Below are 23,848 nucleotides of genomic sequence, written 5' to 3'. Positions count from 1 at the left end.
CTCCAAAGTTTCAACATGTGTTTGACATGTCGCAATAATTGGTTAAATCGAATTATTACGATTATAGCTACAGTTACATTAACTTATTTCCTACTTACACATTTTCTTTAATCCGAATGATGTTTTTATTTCTGTCATAGTCTAGCAAGTCACGATCATGTATAACAACCAAGATCATCTATGGAATAGTTACTTAACCATCTTTTGATTTGTTTCCTTTCACAACGATGATGTTCCGGTTTTTTAATATTTTTTGGCGACAGCAAAAAATTACTTCTCCAAGCGGAAGAATGACGACGAAAATTTTGAAAGTTAATATACATATATTCTGGAGAACAAGGTATACACGTCACGATTACGATCTTTCTACTCTCTCATGATTAGATTTAAACGGAGAGATGATTTTGTTGATACATAAAATAGTTTATATAATAATTTGTTTTTTTGCTTCGAAAAAAGGAAAAGAGATTGAAGTTTTTTATTTTTATTTTATTTTATTTTGCTGAGTAACACTTTCGAAATAGTGGGAAGAGTTTCGTATAAAGTTGCTTGATAGCTAAACGACGAAAACTACAAGTTTCGCTAAGAAATTTCATAGTATTAAACGATCATCTCTTTCTCTATCGCTCAATGATAAATAAGTAGTATTTATTTCTATCTACATCGTAGCTACGTCCTACCAACGTCGTACCTACGTCCTACCAACGTCGTACCTACGTCCTACCAACGTCGTACCTACGTGGTATTCAGTCAACCCGAAACATATTATTTTTCTTATTTATAGAAAAGATATTTAAGATGATTTATATGCAATCTAATCAAATTCAAATTCTTCTCGAATTATTGAATAAATTAAAAAAAAAGAAGAAGAAGAAAAAAGGAAATACTAAAAAAAATTATCATTTATATTAAAAAGTCGTAAGATATTTATTGTATAGACACGCAAAAGCCATTAATTAATTCTTTTCATTCTTGTTTTATAGCCCAGACCATTGGAGTTGTTGGAGATGTAAAAGAAACCTCACGTTCAATAGAATTATGCAAAAGAAGAAACATAATAAAAGTCGATAAAAATCTGATGGTCTCAAAGCAGTTTACCTTGGACTGAAATCAAAATAAAAAATGTTAAATATTTGTTCATATTGTAATTAAATTTTGTGATCGGCTTGTTATACATACATACATACATATATATGTATGTGAGACGAACACCTCCATGCCAAGCTTATTAAGCATTCGTCGAAGGGAATTGGCCCTGGATAGCTCAATTGGTTAAAATTGTTAATATAATCCCAATATATATATATAAATATTAGTTTTGTAAGACGATCCATATATACAACAATACATATATAGAATTACGTCAGAGTTAAAAGTTAGCTCATGCGTTAGAATGCATCGCTGCAACTCGTCCAAGTTAAGTTGATCTTATTGCAAACTTCTGGATAAACCACTTTCTCGCTTTCTACAGGAAATCTTTCGGTACGTTCGAGGTTCTCATTTACTTAACCAATTGCTCGTTTATTATTCATTAGCCACCTATTGTTTTTTTCAAAAAACACAATTATAAATTAGATAATATCACGTAATCAAATGAAATCAACTATCAACTTAACACTTTGTTAAAAGTTGATAACTTTTAATAAAACTAATTATTCTTTACCCATAATTTCATATATTTCATTCATATATTTGCGATAGTTAACAATTAACGTGCATGGTAAGTGACTTTAACGGAAGTAGTTAAATTTCATCGTGTTTGATCAAAATACTATTATGTCAGTTAACGAGCCACCTCGAAACAATTATTTTTGTCTATTTGCTTTTCTAGAATTTTAAAGAAAGTGCATATTAACTTTTTAATTCTAACTTATCTTCCATTTAATGACTTCTTTGTTATTCCACGTGAATATCTTGGGAAAATATTTACCTCACATTGTAGAGCTATCTAATTCCCCTAATCTTCGTGTTTTCAATGATGTATTTACATGTTCAAATAATGAACATTTAAATAATTAAATTCATTTCTAAAATTTATCTTAGTATTTTAGAAAATTATCTTAATGTTTTCACCAGCACACCCACCCTTTGTTTTTAGAAATCGATTAGAAAATCTATAATTGTAAGTTTTCTTTTATAGTTGAATTATTCGTAGAAAATATTTGGAATTATAATCAAATATCGACGGAGAACACTCCTTTTATCGAAGAAGAAAGCACATTTCGTTTGTGGTATCATTTACGTAACACAATTACGTTTGATTCATAATATAAGTAGACATTAGACTGTTACGTCTGTAAAACGTAACGCTTATTATTTCTACATTGCACGCTATTTCACGTGTATGTACAAAGTATTCAAGATTTAATCGTTATATGTATATGAATATATTAGTAAATCAAACAGTCTATGATTAACAATTTTTCTTCAAGGTGCAGATATTGTCTAATCGCGGTCTACATTTATACTTATTCAAAATTTAATGTTTTTCCAAGTAAAACAAATATAGGTATATATATATATATATATATATATATATATATATATATCTATTAATTGAAATCAAAAATATTATTTTAATATAATCATTTATAAACATATCAAAAAGTTTCTTAAAATTATGTTTTAAATCAATTGCATTTAAGAAGAAGCAAAATTCCAAGTGAAAGTGCTTTATGTTTCAAAAAAAATAGAAAAAACGTAAAGTTTCTAGAACAGAAAAGTTCTTCAACAATCCATTCTCAAATATTGCAGACATTTATTTCAGAATTTTTCAGGGATAAAGTTCGACACCTAATCTATTATTATGTGATTTAAGTCAACTTTGATCCTGATGTTATTCTTAAAAAATTTTAACAAAAATTTGCAATAGCTATAACTATTACTTTACAATTATTTCTTATAAGCATGAAAAAATTTTAACGCAACCTTGGAAAAATCTTAACAACAATTTTCAACCCTCCTTTACATAGTAGGTACAGTACATAAGTAAGAAAATATATCGCCTTTGGTGAGAAAAATCATAAAGCAACCCTGCCTTTAATGACAAATTCTATTATATTATTACGTGATTTTGATATTCGCGCCGCGAGTTAACACTATCGATGTAACTATCGATGTTGTTACGATACTTTTTCGATAGGTGGAGGTCTTGCAGTAATCGACCAATCAAATCCATCTTTTGTGGAACCAATCAACAAGCTTCTAAAAACCATAATACGTACGAGGTAACCCAGAGAGAAAGATATACAGAATTGATATTTGATAATTAGTTTTTAAAAATGAATATAATAATCGATACAAAAGGACAGCTAGATTTAAGGGATAAAAATCAATTAATAGAAAGTGACGATGAGGATCCAGAGAAATTTGACAACAATGGTAATATTATTTTACTTTATGTGATGTTTATTTTTTTATAGGTTAAGTTTTAAATTAAATGAATATATTTAATAACCTTATGTTTAATACAATAATATCTCATATCTATTAAAAAATGTATTAATGAGTGATTTAATTTTGCTGTATGTGTTTTATAAAAGTTACTCTGTAATTTAACATATTTATAAATATATTTTACAGAAATAAGACTTTTGGGGATTATTGCTAGAGACTTCTTAAAGCAGGATGAAAACAAGAAGAATCAGAAGATAAAAAGATTTTCTTACAACGATATTGATTTAGACGAGTTTGAGAGAGACATGGGTTGGAAAAATGATATAAATCACGTGCCTGAAAATAGTTTTAATATAACAAAATTAACTAATGAAATAGCACCAATAGATCAAATACTTAAGAAAAGCGTTATAAAACCTGGATTGGAACAATTGGAAAGCATACCATCTTTGCGGGAAAATAAAAGACGTGCACATGCTAAGAAAATTGCAGAACGAAATAAAACTAAAGGCAAAGAGTGGTATAATTTGCCGGCTACTGAACTTACCGATGAGGTTAAACACGATCTCGAGGTTATTCAAATGAGATCTGTATTAGACCCTAAACACTTTTACAAAAAGAATGACTTAAAAGTTTTACCTAAATATTTCCAAATTGGTAAAGTAATAGATTCTCCTATAGATTATTATTCTGATCGTCTTACGAAGAAAGAACGAAAGAATACCATTGTGGAAGAACTTATGGCAGATGCCGAATTTGCTAGATACAATAAACGCAAATATAAAGAAATAATTGCGGAAAAGAATAAAAGACAATATAAAGCACATAAACATGCTAAACGACTAAAAAAATAAAACAAGAGATAATCTTGATAATGTATTATATATAGATATACATATATATTGTTTTCTATCTATATAAGATTATTGTTATTTGAAAAACCCCTTTATTTTTCTGCATTTACGCAAATTATCAAAATTATTTTCAAAATACAAAATATATCGAGATTAAGTATAAGCAATTTAAGACACTGATTTAATGAAATCCTCCTGTAACTTCAATGGAAGTACCATTAACATAGGAACTTCTATTTGAAGCTAGAAATGTAATAACTTCTGCAACTTCCTTCGGCTGACCCATTCTCTTAAATGGTATTCTATTAATAAACATAGTTTTTATCTTCTCGGGAATTGTATCAATCATTGGAGTTTCTATGAATCCTGGTAAGACCGCGTTAACGCGTATTCCTAATCTACAATAATGGTTAAGTTAATTATATTATTTAATATTAAAGAAAAACAATTCAAGGAAAATAATTGAGAATTACTTTCCAAATTCCATAGAGGCTGTTTTAGTTAGAGCTTCGACTCCAGCTTTCGAGGCACTGTAATTACCCTGACCAATGTTCCCAGTTTTACCAACAATTGAAGCAATATTAATGATAGAACTTCCTTCCGTTTGTCCAGTCTCTATCATAGTTTTTACTGCGCTTTGCATTATGAGAAATGTACCTTTTAAATTAACATTAATGACATCGTTGAATTCAGCCTCGGTGAGTTTAAGAATAAAATTCTCTCTCGTTATTCCTGCTGAATTAACAATAATCGTTGGAGAAGTTGAGTATTTTTTAACGCTATGTTTAAAAGCTTGTTCTACATCATGCAGATCGGTAACATTTACTTTTAATGCAATATGATCGGCTCCTAAAATCGTATAGCATAACATTAGAAAGAACAAAGAAGAAATTTATCAAATGATTTATTTTTTAAATATAAATACCATTTAAAACTTTGACTGTGTCCTCAGCTATTTTAAGATTTTGATCTACAGCGATAACTTTAGCTCCTTCTCGAGCTAGTATACGACATGTTTCTCTACCAATACCACTTCCAGCTCCTAAAATGAAAATAAAACAAATCATTGTAATTATACACCATAGTAATCTAATTAACAGATATATATTGTACTTTTTTTTTCAACAAACCAGTAACAAAAGCAAGCTTTCCAGCTACGAGATTCGACATTTTTAATCAACTATCGTTATCAGCAGTAATATTTATAAATGCTACACATGGGATTAGATTATGACCTTGGACTTAGGCATTGGGAAAAAAAAGAATGGAACATTAAGAATATGTTAAATAAATGAAATTATTTAGCATCTGTAATGGGTGTGTTTCATAAATTCAGATTAAAACTATCGATAATTCATCTAAATTCATTATTTTTCAATTCAATAAAGATAAGGGAATAATAATCTTGAAGATCTTTGTGTGTATCCATAAGTATCATATAGATGCGCATAAGCGGACCAATTAGAATCGACTTGAGTTACCTAGGTGATGATACCATATGCTGCTGTGACGTAAGTCCGTCCGCAGTGACGTCAAGAAACGCGCAATGCAAGTGCCCTTGTTTACAGAAAAATTCACCTTCTATTCTATCGTCCTGCGAAAAATAATAATCCATCCCCCCTTTTCCAAGACCACATTTTCGAGAAAATGATTAATTATAATGAAAATGTGGTTCTCTTTGCGAAGAAAATCCAATCCTACGTTATTGAAATATATTTTAAGGAAAGAACGTACGTATTTTTGAGTGTACTATTTCAAACAGTATGCACATTTACATATTACTTTTACATTTATACAAAAAGACAAATGAAATGTTTGCAAGTATAATTGTTGAGATTATCGTTCATTCGATGATTGTTCAATAATAGAAACAATTCAAAGATCTAATGAAATCAATATAGATATATGTAATTTATTTATTAAAATAATTCATGTCTTAATGTTAGAGAAAAATAAAGAAAGAAAAGCAATGAATAAAATTAATTAAAATTAATTAAAAAAAAATAATAAGGATAGAAATAAAAAGATTAGTGTTAATCGCATTTAAACGAGCACCATTGTTCGCGCACTTTGCGACATATTTGATAGCGGAAAAATTTGAATGGTGCATCTCTGTCGTTTTAGTAAATCGAGTATTATTCAATAAATTTTCGTTTTAAAAGTTTATAAATCATAAGAAAAAATGATTGAGAGTAAAGAGAAGGACGATGACAGATCGTTATTCGTTTATGATCAAAATTTAGGTATCTCTGAGGGAAAGAAAGGATAAGAATGTAGGAAAATGGAAGGAGATTGGATTGCGTTCGTACGCGCGCGCATCGATGTGAACATTTTAAAGGGGTGGGGGTAGTGACGCAGACGGTGGCAGCACTGACGCTTCTGGAAACGGTATCCCCGCGCCGCTACGTAACACACGCGCGCGTGTATATATTATACACGTATTAAATACTAACACAGAGATTGGATTCGCTCATGCCAACAGCCAGTTTTCTTTCGGTAGAGTTGAGGATAGGAAGATTTATTCGATAAACTTTTAAGAGAGAGTATAATAGAAGACATTTTCGATATTGTAAAGTCGTGTTCTAAAAAGAGGTTAGAAGAGAATAAAGAATAAGGATAAGGAATTAGAAAAGTAAACTGCATCGATGCTGGAACGGGAGATAATAGTTTTTGTTGATTGGACTGTAGACGACAACGACGAGGAAGGTGTTGAACATTTAGACGTCGCGTTATGCCGCGAGCTCAACGCGTATCGTGTTGTTACGATTGGCCGTTCGTAAGGCCAAGAGAGGAAGATAGTAATAGTGATAGTAGTAGTATTAGTAGCAGCAGTAGTAGTAGTAGTACTAGTAACAGCAGCAGCAGCACTAGCAGTAGTAGTAGTGGTAGTAGCAGCAGCAGCAGCAGCAGTAGTCGTAGTTGTAGTAGTAGCAGCAGTTGTAGTGGTAGTTGTAGTTGTCGTCGTAGTAGGAGAAGTAAAAGTAATAATAATAGTAATAGTGATAGTGGTAGTAGGAGTAGTATTAACGGTAGTAGTAGAAGAAAAAGAAGAGAAAAAAGGAACGAAGAAGAGCGAAGAGTCACTAGTGGTGCTGGTGGTGGTGGTGGTGGTGGTGGTGGTGGTGGTGGTAGTAGTGGTGGTGTTGTTACTGCTGCTACTGCTGCTGCTGCTGCTGCTGCTGCTACTTGGAGGACGTGCGTGGTGCGTCGTCAAGAAGCGGTGGCGACGGCAGTGACGGTGGTGGTGGTGGTGGTGGTGGTGACGACGGCGGCAGCGGCGGCGGCGGCGGTGGTGGCGGCGGTGGTGGTGACGGTGCTGTTAGTGGTGGTGGTGGTGTTAACGACAACGGCGGCGGCGGTGTGTGTCGAAGAATTCCTCTTATTCCCTTTTCTCTCTTTCTCTCTTTATTCTTTTTGTGCAGTGTGGGAAAAGGAGGGGTAGCTAGGTAGAACAAGGAGAGCTACCAAGGTGGTTCGACAAAGCGCTTAGTTGCGGCGGCGTCGGCGGCGGCGGCGGCTCAGGATATTCTCCGTCGAGAGGACGAAACAAGAAGATGGCCGTGGTCGGCGAGAGCAGGTATTATTCGACAATTCGCGTGTGCCTCTACAAGAAATTTTCGTGCCGGAGGGTCCAGGTTGGAAAGGGTTTATCATCATGATCGTTATCACCGTCTTCGACATTGGCCTCATCCTCTTCCTCTTCCCTCACCTCATCTTCCTCGTCTTCCCTTTTCTCTTTTCTTTCTTATTCCTTTTCATTACTCTTCCATTCGTCCTTCTCTTCTTCCTCATCCCCTTCCTCCACCTCTTCTTCTTTCTCCACCTCCCCTTCCTCCTCCTCCTCCTCCTCGTGGACGTCGTCGTCGTCGTCGTCGCCGTTGCCGTCGTCGTCCGACAGCAGCTATCGTCGACAAAGGAGGAAGGGGCATTCGACAACCCTGTTGGTCGCGATGTCGTTCTCTCGTGGCAGTGAACCTGACTCTGGGGATCTCAGCGACTCCGAGGACGGTTATGTCGATATGGATCCTCTGAGCTATGAACTTCGTAACATTCAAAGTGTCATATCCGTGACAAGGGAGAACATTGATGCTTTAAACAACCGTTTTGCCGGTTTTCAACATCCACCATCCATATATTTAAACGAGTATCAAGAGCTCACTGGCAAGTTGCATGATTTGGAGTCCAAGGAACAGAAACTGATCGAATTGTTATATGCCGGCAGAACATCTATTGGAGCTTCCATGTCTGAGAATGATTCTCGAGACGCCAATACTGTCAATAGGTGTCCTAAAACCCCAATGAAACCTTTACTGAGGGCCTATCTGCCCAACAAACAGCGTACCAGTGTTCAAGTACGCGAAGGACTATCTTTGAGGGACGCTCTAGCCAAGGCTATGAAGTTGAGGAATCTGACTACTGAAATGTGTGCTGTGTATATCCTGGGGCCACTCAAATCCAAGTATTGGACTTCTTGGGACACCGACATCTCTCTACTCGAGTGCGATGAGATATCAGTAGAGATACTTGATAAGTTTCCAATAACTACTTCAATATCACATAATTTTGTGCGCAAGACATTCTTTTCGTTGGCATTTTGTGAGTGCTGTAGAAAGTTGCTCTTTCAGGGTTTCTACTGTAGGACATGCAATTATCGTTTTCATCAAAGGTGTGCCGGAAGCGTACCAGCTCTCTGCCATCAAGCACGTATGCAAGATGCTTATTACCAAGCGTTGTTAGCTCACAATCCTGAAAGAGAGGCTGGGATTTTGCAACTACCATCGACATACTTAAGCCGAAGTATGTCACCTTCCTTAGCACCGTCTAGAAATCAGAGACATCCACGGTCCTTGGGTCAACAGGACCGTTCAAGTTCTGCGCCAAATGTTTGCTTCAACATGGTTAGATCTGGAGGTGAACCGACTAATCTGGATGATTATAGTAGGTCCCAGAGTTTAGGTCGACCTATAGGTACTATGCAGTGTTCAGTCTCCCCCGGTAGCAGTCCTACTAAGCATAGTCAGTCGACGCAAGCTAGTCCAACCAGTACTTTAAGACCGAAACGTCCAAGAGCACGATCAGCTGATGAATCTTCGAAAAATCTTTTAGCTCCTAGAGAATCTATAGAAGACTGGGAAATTCCAGCCGATGAAATCTTGGTAGGAGCACGCATTGGTTCTGGATCCTTTGGAACAGTTTATAAAGCCCACTGGCATGGTCCTGTGGCGGTTAAAACTTTAAATGTTAAAATACCAACGACGGCTCAATTACAAGCATTTAAAAATGAAGTAGCCGTATTAAGAAAAACACGACATGTAAATATTCTATTATTTATGGGATGCGTTAGTAAACCGCAGCTTGCTATAGTAACCCAATGGTGCGAAGGGTCATCTTTATATAAACATCTACATGTATTCGAATCAAAGTTTGAATTATTAACACTGATAGAAATTGGTAGACAAACAGCGCAAGGCATGGATTACTTACATGCTAAGAATATTATCCATAGAGACTTAAAGAGCAACAATATATTTCTGCACGATGATCTTACTGTTAAAATTGGCGACTTTGGTCTAGCTACCGCTAAAACAAGATGGTCAGGGTCTCAACAATTCCATCAGCCAACTGGATCTATTTTGTGGATGGCACCTGAAGTTATTAGAATGCAAGAGGAAAATCCATATAGCTTCCAGTCCGATGTTTATGCCTTTGGTGTAGTTTTGTATGAATTGCTTGCTGGTCAGCTACCATACTCAAATATCAATAACAAGGATCAAATATTGTTCATGGTTGGACGTGGATATTTACGTCCAGATTTGAACAAGTTACGGTCTGATACTCCAAAAGCATTGAAGAGATTAACAGAAGACTGTATTAAATTTTCGAGGGATGATCGACCAATATTCCGACAGATCTTAGTAAGCTTGGAAAGTTTGCTGCGTGGCTTACCCAAAATCACAAGATCTGCATCTGAACCAAATTTAAACAGGACGCAATTGCAGTCTGATGATTTTCTCTATACTTGTGCTTCACCAAAGACTCCGGTGAATTTCCAGTTTGGAGCATTTCCCTTTTATCCTACTGGTGGGAACATATAAGAGAACGTATTGCCCAAAGTTATAAACCTGATGTAATCAGTATATATACAATCGGTATATGATAAAACCGAATAAGATTCATTAACACAATTACACTTAGTTATAAACAATCCACGTGATTCTTTCCTATTATATTATAGTGTGTATATATATTGTGATTTAGTAGTGAATATATGTATATATATATATATATATATCTTTACTAAATCACAAATATTTTGCTCGATGTGAAAGAAGACTGCATTCTTTGACATGACATACAAAAATAAAACAATTATAATTACAAACACTATATCTTATATCACAAATAAGATAATAAAGTCCACACATGAAATTGTGTAAATTAATTGGATTTAAGAAAAGATAATAAGTTGATGCATCGAGTGTTGTATAAGTAAATGGTAAAAACAAAAGAGGAGAAAAGAAAAAAAAATGATGTATGTGTAACTTTTACCTGTACACCACGTTACTTAAAGCAAAGCAATGGATTCTCATTTAAATTAGTTAACGATCATTCATGTGTATATATATATTCGTATATACATGTACATATATATATATATATATATATACACGTACCTGCACGTGAGCATAATAATTTGTTAATTTTGTGAGATCCTTGTGAAGGATGTAAAAAATAATATTTAACGAGAAAAATAAATTATAGAAAAAAAAACTTAAGAATGAAAGGAAGAAACAGACAAAGAAAAAACAAATTATGTAAGAAGAAAAAGAAAAGAAAAACATAACATAACATACATAGCATAACAGAACGGCATTTAAAGTTGTGCGGATTGTGTCATTTATCCGATAGATATTTTTCCAAAAGTCGAAGTAATTTTTGTACCTAAACTTTCGTTTTGTTTCTGTCTCTGATTGCAATAGCACGATGAGATAATAACATATTTTGATCTTACTTACTGAAAAATATTTATTATAATCCGCCAAATAAAGAAAAAGAAAAAGAAATAGTAAAAATGTATTATGATTACGCGTAAAAACAAAAGAAAACAAACAAATGTTATAATTACGCGTTATTATAGAATTTAAGGATAGGAATAAGTAAGTAAGTAAGTTTAAATAATAGTTTGTACGCGCGCATCTGTACATCTAAACACATACGTGCGTACCTTACATATACACACAAACACATACATACATGTATACATAAATACACAAACAACACACATCTGTATGGACGGAAAGAATTATCTAAATGATTTAAAAGTTATCAATTTTACAATATCGATCGGTCGGTATAAATGTGCTGAAAAAAAAAGAAAATAGTAAACGCTTACTTTGTTTGACGAATCGTTGAGGATACTATTCTATATACCTACTGTCTTCATTTTAGTATAATATTAATGAACAAACAAACAAACAAAACAAAAAAATAATAAAAATAAATGAATAAAAGGCAAAAAAAATTCCCCTTCAAAGAAACAAAGAAACAAAAAAAAATAAATTATAAAAAGTACTCGCAAAGTAGTAATGGAGCTCATAATATTATGATAGAATATAATGTTTAATATATGTATAGATTTTTCTTTTCTTTTTCTTTATATTGAAATTGATAAATTGTTCGTATCGTCGTTACTTTTTTTTCTTTTATTTTTCATATTTTAAGCAATATATTTTGTCTTTTTTAGTTATTATTATTACTATTATTAAAATAGATGTGTACATCGATAAAAATGGGGTAAGAAAGGGCAAGAATGTATTTATTTTATTTCCAGACGTGTATAGTGATTACGTCTGTCTGGCCTAAGAATATTTGTTTTCACGGTCATTGATACCACGATTTTTGTGTTCTACCCGAGAAATAAGAAGAGAATAGAAAGAGAAGACAAAATGAAATATAATTTTTTTATATCGAAGCTTCAAAGTTTTCGTCAAATTTTCAATTCTCTTTTCAATTTTCTTACCATTTTTTTCCCACGTATTTCGTCTTTGCGACGAAATTTTATTTATTTCTTTTTCTTTCTAATATCTTTAAATTTGTTTGTTTTCCTTTTTATCGATAATCATAACTTCGTACAAATAATTAATGAATTAATTAAAAAAAAAAAAAGAAAAAAAAGAAAAGAAAAAATATAATAAATTGGAGATTAAAGAGGCGCGAATTTTACTTTTCGATTCGTCTTACTATAAGTGCGCATACCTTCTTTTTGACTATTTTTTCATTATTATTATTATTATTATTATTATTATTATTATTATTATTATTATTATTATTATTATTATTATTATTATTATCATTATTATTATTATTATTATTATTATTATTATTTAATAATATTATTGTATTTTACTTTTGTTCGTTAAGATTTACATTGGATTAAATAAAAAAAGAAAAAAAAAGAAAAAAACACTTAAAATAAGTTCATCACGGTGCCAGCACATACGCGTAAGTCTTCTTCTTCGTTTTGACATAACGACCCCAAGAGAAGATTAAGATTAGAATGTGATTAACGTAAACGTGCGTCTAATTTCCATCTAACGATCTTGTTGTTGTTGTTGTTGTTGCTGCCGCTGCTGCTGCTGCTACTACTACTACTGTTGTTCTTGTTGTTGATGTTGATGTGGTATTTAAAATTAAGTTAATCGAAGAATAATTCATTAACTTCAAAGAATATAATGCAACGACCGATTAAATTATAAATCATATAATCGATTATTTTGTCTTTATTTTTATTTATTTTTTTTTTAATTCCAAAATGATGAAATCTATGCACATGTATGCTTGTATTTGTTTGTTAAAATGCATTTTTATTTCTAATTTTCCTAATCTTATAATATTTAATCATTGTAAAAAAGGAAAGTAATAAAAAAAAAAAAAGAAGAAAAAATTAATCGGTCGATTTAGCATTCTTCTTCGTTTTTCTTTTGTCGTATAATTTATCTTCCTTTTTTGTTTTAAAAAAGAAAAAGCAAAGAAAAGGAAAGAAAATTGCTAGTATCGGAAATGACGCACGTAGTACGTTTTTGTTTATAAGTATGCAAGGCCTAATTTGTCAAGGAAAATAATTTTTCGAATACAATATAGCGATTAGGAAGAAGAAAAAAAAGAAGAATAAAATAAAGTAAAATAAAACGAGTGATCGTTTAAAAAGTGTCTCACTATTACCTGAAACATATATTATATTATTATCTCGTGGGAATATCCTGATCGATTATTTATTTATTTATACGCGATAAGAATGGTTATATTGCCACTAAGAAAATAAAAAGTATACACAGATTGAGCGTGTGCTCTATGTGTGCTCTGTGTGTGTGTGTGTGTGTGCGTGCGCACAAGTAAGAGAGAGAGAGAAAAGAAATTTTAGCGCTGTTATGTAGTTTCATTTTATTATTATTATTATTATTATAATTACTCTATACTATTATTATACTATTATTATTATTATTATTATTATTGTTATTATTATTATAATTATTATAGCAAACTAATGCGATAAATCCGTTAGGAGATGTCGTTGTGTCTACAACGATTAGCCGCCAAGTTTGCATAGCTTTATTTATTGTAAAGATAATTGTGTATAGATAAACGACTTTGTAAGAGGTAATAATAATAATATTGTTGCTATTAATATGCAATAGATAATTAAAAACAATATAAGAACAGGCGCGTTTTCTTTTTCCTTTTGCTTGTGACAGATTTAGACAATATTTCAAATTAATTCTCGTAAAGTTTTTTAAATCGGTTAGTTTAAAAATTATGTGTGCGTGTGTGTGTGTGTATGCGCGCGCACGCGCGTACGTGTGAGAGAAAGAGAGAGGATGAAGCACGTGAAAAGAATAACTTTAATTTAGAGGTGTACGTAAACATGTATTTAATTAATGCGAACGAATGAGAAAGAGAGAGAGAGAGAGGGAATAAGATTAACAATAAGTTTCATTTTAAATGAAATACGTAAAATATATATAGGAAGACATTTTTACATTGTATTCGTTATTTGACGCTTTCTCGTGACGGAGAAACAGTGAACCCGTGTGTGATGTGAATAATTATCAAGTGACATTGAAAATTGGCGACGAACGAACTAATACATAAAAAAAGATAGAGATAGAAATGAAAAGAACAGAAGAAAGTACACGTGGACGTTTTAGGATATAATATGTGTCATTGTACACATGCATGCATGCATTTGGATGCATGTTGCATGCATGTATGTATGTATGTATGTATATTTAACGTATAACGCGTATCAGTATAATAAGTTACTTGTACATTTTTAAACAAATATAAAACAACTTTAATAGACACTTTTCGCTAAATATACTTACAATTAGATCTTAAATAATCCCGTTAATATTTTCATTTCTCTTCGATATTTGTATCAAAAACGAGAAAGAAAGAAAGAAAGAAAGGAAGAAAAAATATTTCGTTCGTTAGTCCCGTTATTCGATGTTGCTTGACTTTCGTAGATGGTAGTCTCGAAATATTTTGCCGTTGTTTCGTAATAATATTCGAACCACGAACGGAAACCCATAAACGAATAGTGTTACATACATACATACATACATGTATACATAGATGGGCACATGTACTACACTTCCACGCACACACGAGTGAGCACATCCTCTGTTCGCGCCATGTTGAACTTCTCTTCTTCTTTTATGCAACGTTGTTGTTGTTGTTATATCTATGGACAGTTTGATATGTAAATTTATTATTTCTTTTTCATTTTGATTTTCATTTTTTGTTCAGAAAACATTCCTCTGTACACTATACATTGCTTCAACCTATATATCGTGTATATATACATGCATAAATAGATATTTGTAAGGCGATATTCCGTGTGTATGTGTGCGCGTGCGTGCGTGCGTTGCGTATGCGTATGCGTATGCGTGTCGTGTGTGAAACAGAAAATTGGGGATCACGATTTGTGCGTTTTTACGTTAATCCTTCAATTTCTTCTTTGACTTTATTTTGAATTACGCTAAAATCGTATTCTCCATTCGTTTGGAGATTTATTTGTAATAGTTGGAAAGTTAAGAAAAAAAATCGTCGGGGAAGAGATGATGGACAATTTTTAGCAGTTAGAATTTTTTGCTATACTTACATATGTTGAAATGACAATGACATTGATGTGATATATTAAAGGTGTTGAAAAGGCAAAAGCCAAAGGAAACAATTAGAAGATGACAAAATAATCATACAAGCTTGATTCTTGATAAATTGCGCTGGGTTTAAACCCAATTCTTGAGCCGATTCGCCTAACTCACCCCTCGTTCGTCGTCGTCGTCGTCGTCGTCTACGAAAAACGAACGGCTGTCTTGTAAACGAGATTGCGTAGTTATGGCTATTGGAGATACTTAATTTAATTAATCGCAACGAGAGATCAATCGATCATTGTAATCAACCACAAAAAAAGGTAAAAAAATAAAAATTTACTTTATCTTCGCGTACACGCAAACATTCCTATTTGTTATTTGTCTTTCTCTCTAATTATTTTTTATTATTAATTTAAAATTTAGGATTTTTTTAATCCCTCCTGTATCTTCTTTGGTCCTTTTCATTTATATTTTCTACAAAAAAGTTGAACGATTAACACATAATATTGATATAATATATACGTGTACATACAAAGTTCTTGTTACTTTAATCGGGTCATCGTATGCGAAGAGAAGAGTTATATACTTTATATATATATCGTAGCATTAGATGCAATCGTGTAATTGCATTTGAACGAACGTCCGGACAACATTAATAGAATTTATTACTTGAAAGATCCTTCAATCTCAAGAGATAATTGGGGCCAAGTTATTCAGAAATCTAGCAACCGTTTTAACAAAATTCTTATTTAGCACAAAATTAGCCAATCCATAGAAGAACTTTTTGGTCAATAAGAAATACAATTAGCTTTTTTCTTTAAATGTAAATCTTCCAAAATAAGTTTACACAATTTCAGATAATTGAGGGTTGATAGTTTTCTTTGCAAAACATGGTTTAATTTAGATACAAACCTAAATTAAGTCATCTATTCTTTCAATTTCAAACGAGTTTCCAAATCAATAGAATTTTTCCGATCATTTTCTTGTTTTTTTTTTTTCGTCGGCAGTTTTGTTTATTTTTATTTCTTTTAGCAAAAGAGATGAACGTGCTGGGTATTTATTACTGTGCATCACGCTTACACAGTGGGCTGCTGATCGTGTCGTCTGAAAGGCCTGGAACGTGACAAGACGATGACAATGACAATGACAATGACAAGACCCGTTACGATATTTCAAAAGCTGGGAATCCCTGTTGGAATGACCCTCGCAAGAGGCTAGTAATCCTACATGAAGTTCTCAGCCCTCTAATACCAAGGTCGACCTTCGTTGAGACTTTTATAGCCAAAAAGTAGAGTTGACTAGAAAAAATATCACCTGTATTAGTTTTTTAAGCGAGGATAAGCCAAAATGTAAAATAAAAAATAATACTATTCATGTTATTTATTTATTCAAATAGAAAAGAAAATTAATACTATAGCGTTTTTTATTTGAATACAAAATATCAATAACTTTTAACAAAAAATATTGGTGTTGATAATTAAAATAAAAAACTAATAAGCACTCTGACATTATTTATTGAAAAATCCAATAAATAATTAACGAATTTAGATTTGAAATGAATCGTCTCTCTCTTATCGCTTATTAGTGATTATATTTTTAACATACCATCAGCAAGTTTATTTACGTAGTAGTATATCTTGAGAAAAATAATTTCGATAATCGTTTGCAGGTGGCGTTAGTGGTCGCAATTGATCAAGTCTAAAAGAAAATATTTTCTTTTTTTTTTTTTTCTGATAATGAAGCAAAAGGGTTAATTGACAGCATACTCACGATGAGACAGAGAGACCGGAAGACCTAGAAAAATATGCTTTTATTTCGATAAAATAACAATGTCAGGAGAATAAACGGTGCCGATAGATAAAGCCTTTCGATCGATTTTGTTCGATTAGTGTGTGTAACACGCTGTAAGTAATATTTTCTACTCATAGTTTTTTTTTTTTTTATTATGTTTTTCTTATCTTTTTTTATCATACAGATTATATATTTTCGTGGGGAAAAACATTATCTCGCAAAATACGTCACATTTTTTACACGCAAAAGAATCCATTTTATCTTACGAATTTTAATTCGTTCATTCGCGTTAACTTCCGCTTTTCATCAGCGAGTATAATCTATTTAAATTTTGGTTTAAAGATGATAAGGGAAAAATGATTAGAAGCGTCTTGTGGCCGGAAGAATCTGGTTTTCATGAGTGATTTGAAGCCTTCTCCGTGTTCCACAATTGTAGAGATTCAATCCTATTGTTTTATGTACTTACGATACTTCCAAGTGCATGTACACAATACTTGTTTAAAGTTTTTTTTAGTCAGCAACATAATCTATCTACAAAATAGAGAAATCCACGATTCATAAACAAATGATTGAACGCGCGCAAATAATTTATTTATTTAGATCTTGGCACAAGTTTTAATTCGGACTTTGCATTTAACTTTTTACGTGCAACATTGTACCGGCATCTGATACGTACATACGTAACGGGATACAAATGATTAGTTTTTATTTCTCTTGATAGCTTAAAGATTAGATGAGGGATGAAGGATTTCATAGCCGAAACCTGAAATATGAAAATACTGACATATTTTTTCATACATATTTCTCTAAACTAAAATCCTTAGATGCGACAAGTAGAAGCTCCCAATCTCGTTAGCTTTAAATATCCGTCTTCTTTGAGCCAGCCCTGACAACGAATACACAAGACACGAATACATTAACCGAACTTACTCCTGAGAAGGTTGAGAGTATATGAACGCACCCTAAAACGCTATTTATAAGAGGTGTTCTATTGCAATTAAATAAATAAATAAATCTCGTCATTAATTACAAAGAACAAACTTAGAAAATCATAATGAAATATTTAATAGCATAAAGAAATAATTGCAATGTATAAATAAATCGATAAAATTGATGAATAGATCGTAGGACAACAAAATTATTATTCACTGACAATAAACGTAAATTTATTTTCAGAACACCCTGTAGAATAGAGTGCAGTGTGAGTAGCTCGCAATAGGTGGAGAGATACACACACGTTAATATACGAACGTATATGCACACACACATATACATACACACGAATAGCCTAGTTTAAAAGGAGAGAGAGAGATAGTAGGGTGCTCTCGTCGAGTAGGATATGCGTGTATGCGTGTATATATGTGTTTTGGAGTAGTAATGGCGGGGATGGGCGCGCATGCGCAGTGCAGCTGGCGCCTCGACCGGACGAATAGTCGATGTTAGAGCCTCGAGGGTGGTGAATGTGTGCGAAACGTTCTCTCTTCGTCTTTTCGCGCGGTAGATCAAATTCTCTCTTTGATTTTTTTTTCCTTTTTCTTCTTTCTTTATTCATTTATTTTATAATTTATAATTTATATTCCAAAAACACTTTTTATTTCTTGTCATTTAAAATTTTTATAAACAGAGATACTATTTTTTCTTCTTCTTCTTCTTCTCTCTCTTCTTCTTCTTCTTTTAAGTTTTAACGAGAAAAATATAATTGAATTTTATAAATTGTCAAGAGTGTCTCTCTTGTGTTTCTCTGTATAATACGTGTGTGGGTGTAGGTGTGGGTGTGGGTGCTGCCTACGACCGTATCTCTTTCTAAACGACCGAAAAACAGGTGGACACGTCTGTGTGTTTGTATGTGTACGTGCGCGCGCGTGCTTATATGCGTGTATATGCGTGTATATGCGTGCGTCGTCTGGTCTCTATTAAGAAGAACGAGGTTAGTTGAGTATAGAAATCGAAATTTTCGGCTGACGTTGGGATCTTCTTTACTTACCACTCCCACCACATTTCCTCTCGTCTTCTAAAGAGTAAGAGTAAGAGCGAGAGCGAGAGCGAGAGAAAGAGGCAAAGATACATCACGCTTTATATTTATTATCTTTTTTCTTTTTTTGCGTGCCAAAAGAAATTTATTTTTTTTTTATTTTTATATTTTTTACTATGTAAACGATACATGCCTGTATCATTTGTTTATGGTCAAATTACGAGGTCAAGGGGATTAAGAATGATTTGTTATCTCGTTGTCTTCTTTTCATACTGTTTTTCTTTTTTTTTTTGGGTGAATTTGTGTCTCTCATTTGAAAAATTTCTTCGAATATAGATATGGCGAACGTGTTTATATTTCGTGTCATCGAACTGTCAAAAGCGGCTAACCGCGTTATACATACATATCGATCGCCATATTGCTTTCTTTGCGCGAAATCCAAAGGCGCGGGTGTGGTGGTGGTGATGGTGGTGGTGGTAATGGTGTTGGTAATGGTAGTATGGTCTGTATGGTCAGTATTCTCTGATCATCCAGTGGCGGAGGATCCTGTCAATATAATAACAAATTTAATGTTTAGTATACGTTACTTCTAGTCGTCGTCGTCCTCCTCCTCCTCCTCCACTTCGCAGTTTCTTTTTATTGTCTATGTGTTTTTCTTACGACTATGTGTGTCACGTTATTCGACGTAAAAAAAGAATAAATCAAGAAAGAAAATAAAAATATAATAAGAATGCGGAAGTGTTGCACGTAGAGGAGCCACGCGACGAAATATTTATTGCAGAGAGAAAATAAGAAAAAGAAGAAGATTGTAAAATTAACGAAAATCTAATATCGATTCTAAACTCAAAAGTGGGCAATTTCATAACATTTCGAGCAAGTTGTAGAGGAATTTATTAAGTGTATTTTTCTGCTTTTTTTTTCTTTTATTTTCTTTATTGAACAATCGTTCTACGAGTTCATAATATTTTCTGCAAAATTATTCTTAATATTAAATCAATATTGTTTCAATTTATAAGTATCTGCACATTGTTCGGTTCATTTATAACAACGTTTATTACTTTTAATTTCAGAAGAAAGGAAGGGTGGAAGAGAACGATAATGATTTCCTAATCACGTACTATACGCACGTACAAAACACAGCAGTTTTTTACCTTGTTCATTTAAAACCACGTAAATTCACGTACAAACATACAAATCTATAAATGTCGTAAATCATTGCAAGTATATCGCAAGTATATCGCAAGTATATCGCAAGTATATCGCAAGTATATCGCAAGTATATCGCAAGTATATCGCAAGTACATCGCACTCGATACTTCCGTTTGATGATTAAACGCTGATACGAACTTTACGTAGTAAGCTTGTACATTCTCGTTTCCGTGTATATGCATTCGTATACATGTTAGTATGTTGCAAATAGTGTATAAATACATAGTTGCAAAAGATAAAGAAAATCAAGTTAACGTGACAAGAAGAAATGGTAGAAAATTACAGAAAAAAAAATTGTTTTTTATATACGTGCGCGTTCTATATCATTTAATAGTCATTGTTGTTCTAATGCGATGGTTAAGTAGGATCATTCTTAAGTTAGGATCGATGAAACCATACTTATGAATTTTTCAGTCGGTTCTTTTCCGTCGAATTAAATCAAGGTCATTGTACGTTACCTTCTCTCTTTGCATTCTTTCTCTTTCTCTTCCATAGAAATACATTTTTTTTTTAAAAGCTTATCGTGTGAATAACAAATGAGGTGCGAAAATTAAACTTGAAGTAGGAGAGATAGAAAAAATAAACTTACTTTGAATACACACTTCTTAGGAAAAGAGAAAATGAAAGTTAAAATGAAAAAGAGAGAGAGAGAGAGAGAGAGAGAGGGATTTCTTTTGATTCGTGTAGGTAGTTGATTTAGGGATCGCGAAAAGAAGAAGGTAGGAACGACCAGAATAAAGTATAAATTAATCTACTAGGTGTGCAGCTACGTTGAGATAAGATTAAATTCGATCGATCGAACTAACACTTCACGAGAGTAACAATTTAATGGACGATAAATCCTTCCGTCATCGTTCATTTCATTTTCTATTCCTTTTTTTCTTTCATTTCTTTCATCATTTTTTCTACGTCTTTGTAAAACATTTTTGCTAAAACCAATTCCTTTATTTATATTTAATATAGAAATAATTATAGACTTTGAATGAAATTAAAACGTCTAATGTGGACTTCAATTGTTTGATGATATCTATGGTTTATTTGTTTTTTGGTTTCATCTTATTTGAACATTAAATAAAATTCAATCTTCGATGAAAATTTCATTGTAATTTCAAATCTATGTTCGATAGATTTCTGTAGAAATTGAACCAATTAATTAGTGTCGTACGATTATAAAGGCGTATTTGTGTATTTCCATGTCCCCTAGTTTTTCATTCGTCTGTTCGAAAAGAGCAACAGGTTTTGAACATTCAAATCGAAATATTATTTCAATATTTGTCCACATTAAATGAATACAAAATATCGAATAAAATTGATGAGAATTATTCCGAGGAATAACCGTCAAGTCTTTTGTCTTTTTTTTCTTTTTGCTTTTTTTTTTTTTTTTTTAAATAAACGCTATGTTTCTATATCGAATCGATAAGTTGAATGATAAGGTGAATATTGCTGATAAGAATTTCTATCAGTAACTTCTTTTGCTAAATCATTTCTCTTTCTTCTTCTCTTTCTCTCGATAAATTCTATCTATTAATATTAAATCACATTTCCTAATTCTTTTCGAGAAATGAAATATCGATATGATTTACCTGCTTTAGTAAAATGAAATTTAAATTATTATAAAATAAAATAAATCAGTATTCATAACGCTGACACATAAGTAACCATCGTTTTATACATATGTAACACGTGTACAGTTATATATTAATTATTATTATTATTATTATTATTATTATTATTATTATTATTATTATATTGTAGATAAAAGAAGTTGCCAACGTCAGTAATGAAAATAAATGCATAACAAAATATATTGCAATCATATTTTTCGATAAATGAAATCTCGATTATTTGAATAATTTAATGAAAAAAAAAAAAAAAATAACTAGAGAATGGATGTAAATGATCAGCAATACGAAGAAAAATGAAGGATGCTAATTCGATGTAAATTTATTTTTCTTTCTTTTTTTGTTTTGTTCTTTTAGCAGCAGCTGAGTCCGAATTATCGAGAAGGGAAGAACTTCACCTGGCCATAGTCGTAAAACTCGTCGTTTTCATACGTCGTTTCACATAGAAAAATGTAAAAGAAACATATTTCTTGTTAGATCGAAAAATTGAAAACAATCATCCTAATTTCGATATTTCTTTTCATTTCGATTCTTTGAGTCATCGTTAAAATTGTTGACGAAAATTTTTTTGTCACACACAACAAACGGGTCTTTTAACTTGCATTTTATTTTTTGATTTATTTCTTCTCTTTCTCTTAATCTTTTCGATGAATTTTATATATGTTTCACGCTATCCAACCCAAAATTGATCCAAATTGATAACATATATATTATTTTTTGGAAGAATTTTGAAGAAAAAACACGCAAAAAGTGTGTTGTCTATTACAGACGTAATTGGAGTGTAGTAAGATATTTAGAAAAGAAAAAAAAACAAAAACAAAAAAAAAAGATACGAATGTGTAGAACAACGAGACTAAAAGATGTTGAAGACGTCGCTTTGGACATGGGATAGATGATAGCACCGATGTTTATACCATGCCGTAGAGAACAGATGAGCTAAGCAGAATGGATTGGACGTATGGACTCGGGTAATAACATGCATTTATTTTCTTATGTCCTTCTTCCATATTTGTACAGATAATATAGATATTTATGTGAAATTGCTTTTTATGACGAAGGTTGATTATGCTTGAATTCTTTTTTTTTTTTTTTTTTTTTTTTCTTCAAATCAACTAACAATAAAACAAGCTCGAAAATTTATCATAATAGTTTATGATTGTACATCGTATCTTCATTTGGATTTATAGGAGGACCCTCCTGAGGACTCTATCACGGTGAACGAATTCCTAAAACGCAAGACTGCAACCACTACTTCGTCGTACAATCTTTTATTTTCCCCCTCGACGTGTACGAAAAAGACTGAAAATATTTATCTTCAAAAAATATATTTAAATATACTCGTGTAATAGTATGCTCAATCTACTTAATTAAAAAAAAAAAAAAAAAAAAAAAAAACAATAATCAAGAAGAACAACAAGAAACATTGTCAGAAGCCAAAAAATCAAGAAGAAGATAAAAAAGGAATCGTTAAAGAGGAGGAGGATGTTTTGTCTAACAGCGAAAAGACTGATTTGATCAAATTCGCGTTCCGATCTCCATTTTCTATTTTATTTCCTTTTCCTTTTCCTTTTCTTTTCTTTTCTTTTCTTTTTTCAAAGTTATTATCGACAAGTCACATATCTTCTTGAGAGCTCCCCCAAGGTTCTTCATTTTTCTTTTCAATATTTTTTCTTCTTTTTCTACACGTACACGTACACGTACACGTACACGACACGTATCCCGTATATATATATATATATATATATATATATATATATACAAACGTACAAACATAACTATACATATTTCTCTTCCAATCGTTGTCCTTCACTCATCGTCGTCGTGACGTTTTGCACTCTGAACAGGCGGGTT

The 23,848-nt window shown here is 32.2% G+C and overlaps 3 protein-coding genes across 21 annotated transcripts; 2 read left to right on the top strand and 1 right to left on the bottom strand.

Annotated features, from left to right (window-relative positions):
• Positions 1 to 1,240: 1,240 nt before the first annotated feature.
• On the top strand, positions 1,241 to 4,413 carry LOC107065706 (deoxynucleotidyltransferase terminal-interacting protein 2). The gene is made up of 3 exons (XM_015319638.2): positions 1,241 to 1,482; positions 3,143 to 3,381; positions 3,583 to 4,413. The coding sequence occupies exons 2-3, from the start codon at positions 3,282 to 3,284 to the stop codon at positions 4,248 to 4,250; spliced, it is 768 nt and encodes a 255-aa protein (XP_015175124.1). The 5' UTR covers positions 1,241 to 1,482; positions 3,143 to 3,281; the 3' UTR covers positions 4,251 to 4,413.
• LOC107065707 ((3R)-3-hydroxyacyl-CoA dehydrogenase) lies at positions 4,260 to 5,521 on the bottom strand. Its single transcript, XM_015319639.2, has 4 exons — positions 5,381 to 5,521; positions 5,176 to 5,292; positions 4,724 to 5,099; positions 4,260 to 4,648 (listed from the first exon to the last, which is right to left on the bottom strand). Exons 1-4 carry the CDS (start codon positions 5,418 to 5,420, stop codon positions 4,432 to 4,434), a joined length of 750 nt encoding a protein of 249 aa, XP_015175125.1. The 5' UTR covers positions 5,421 to 5,521; the 3' UTR covers positions 4,260 to 4,431.
• A 689-nt stretch (positions 5,522 to 6,210) lies between these two features.
• On the top strand, positions 6,211 to 23,398 carry Raf (serine/threonine kinase raf oncogene). 19 transcript variants are annotated; one of them, XM_089172681.1, is made up of 5 exons: positions 6,211 to 6,842; positions 6,939 to 15,723; positions 16,436 to 19,121; positions 22,355 to 22,965; positions 23,185 to 23,398. In XM_089172681.1, exon 2 carries the CDS (start codon positions 8,201 to 8,203, stop codon positions 10,343 to 10,345), a length of 2,145 nt encoding a protein of 714 aa, XP_089028807.1. In that variant the 5' UTR covers positions 6,211 to 6,842; positions 6,939 to 8,200; the 3' UTR covers positions 10,346 to 15,723; positions 16,436 to 19,121; positions 22,355 to 22,965; positions 23,185 to 23,398. The 19 variants fall into 19 exon arrangements, with proteins under 19 accessions (XP_089028807.1, XP_089028804.1, XP_089028819.1 ...); XM_089172678.1 differs by having other exon boundaries at positions 6,211 to 15,723; positions 16,436 to 17,307; positions 18,019 to 19,121; XM_089172693.1 differs by having other exon boundaries at positions 6,211 to 15,723; positions 16,436 to 18,691; positions 22,358 to 22,449; positions 22,766 to 22,965.
• The last annotated feature ends 450 nt before the right edge of the window (positions 23,399 to 23,848 follow it).

This window comes from Polistes dominula, unplaced genomic scaffold (genome assembly GCF_049000335.1).
Source record: "Polistes dominula isolate Pdom_NZ unplaced genomic scaffold, Pdom_raw_medaka contig_23, whole genome shotgun sequence".
Classification (NCBI taxonomy): domain Eukaryota; kingdom Metazoa; phylum Arthropoda; class Insecta; order Hymenoptera; family Vespidae; genus Polistes; species Polistes dominula.
Note: the sequence above shows the minus strand (reverse complement) of the source record. Positions and strands in the feature narration are given on the sequence as shown.

Coding starts and splice junctions, on each gene's coding strand:
- LOC107065706 (XM_015319638.2), top strand. CDS start 3,282: ATGAATATAATAATCGATACAAAAGGACAGCTAGATTTAAGGGATAAA. Junction 3,382..3,582: donor AGAGAAATTTGACAACAATG/GTAATATTATTT, acceptor TATATTTTACAG/AAATAAGACTTTTGGGGATT.
- LOC107065707 (XM_015319639.2), bottom strand. CDS start 5,420: ATGTCGAATCTCGTAGCTGGAAAGCTTGCTTTTGTTACTG. Junction 5,100..5,175: donor CACAGTCAAAGTTTTAAATG/GTATTTATATTT, acceptor ATACGATTTTAG/GAGCCGATCATATTGCATTA. Junction 4,649..4,723: donor GCCTCTATGGAATTTGGAAA/GTAATTCTCAAT, acceptor CCATTATTGTAG/ATTAGGAATACGCGTTAACG.
- Raf (XM_089172681.1), top strand. CDS start 8,201: ATGTCGTTCTCTCGTGGCAGTGAACCTGACTCTGGGGATCTCAGCGAC.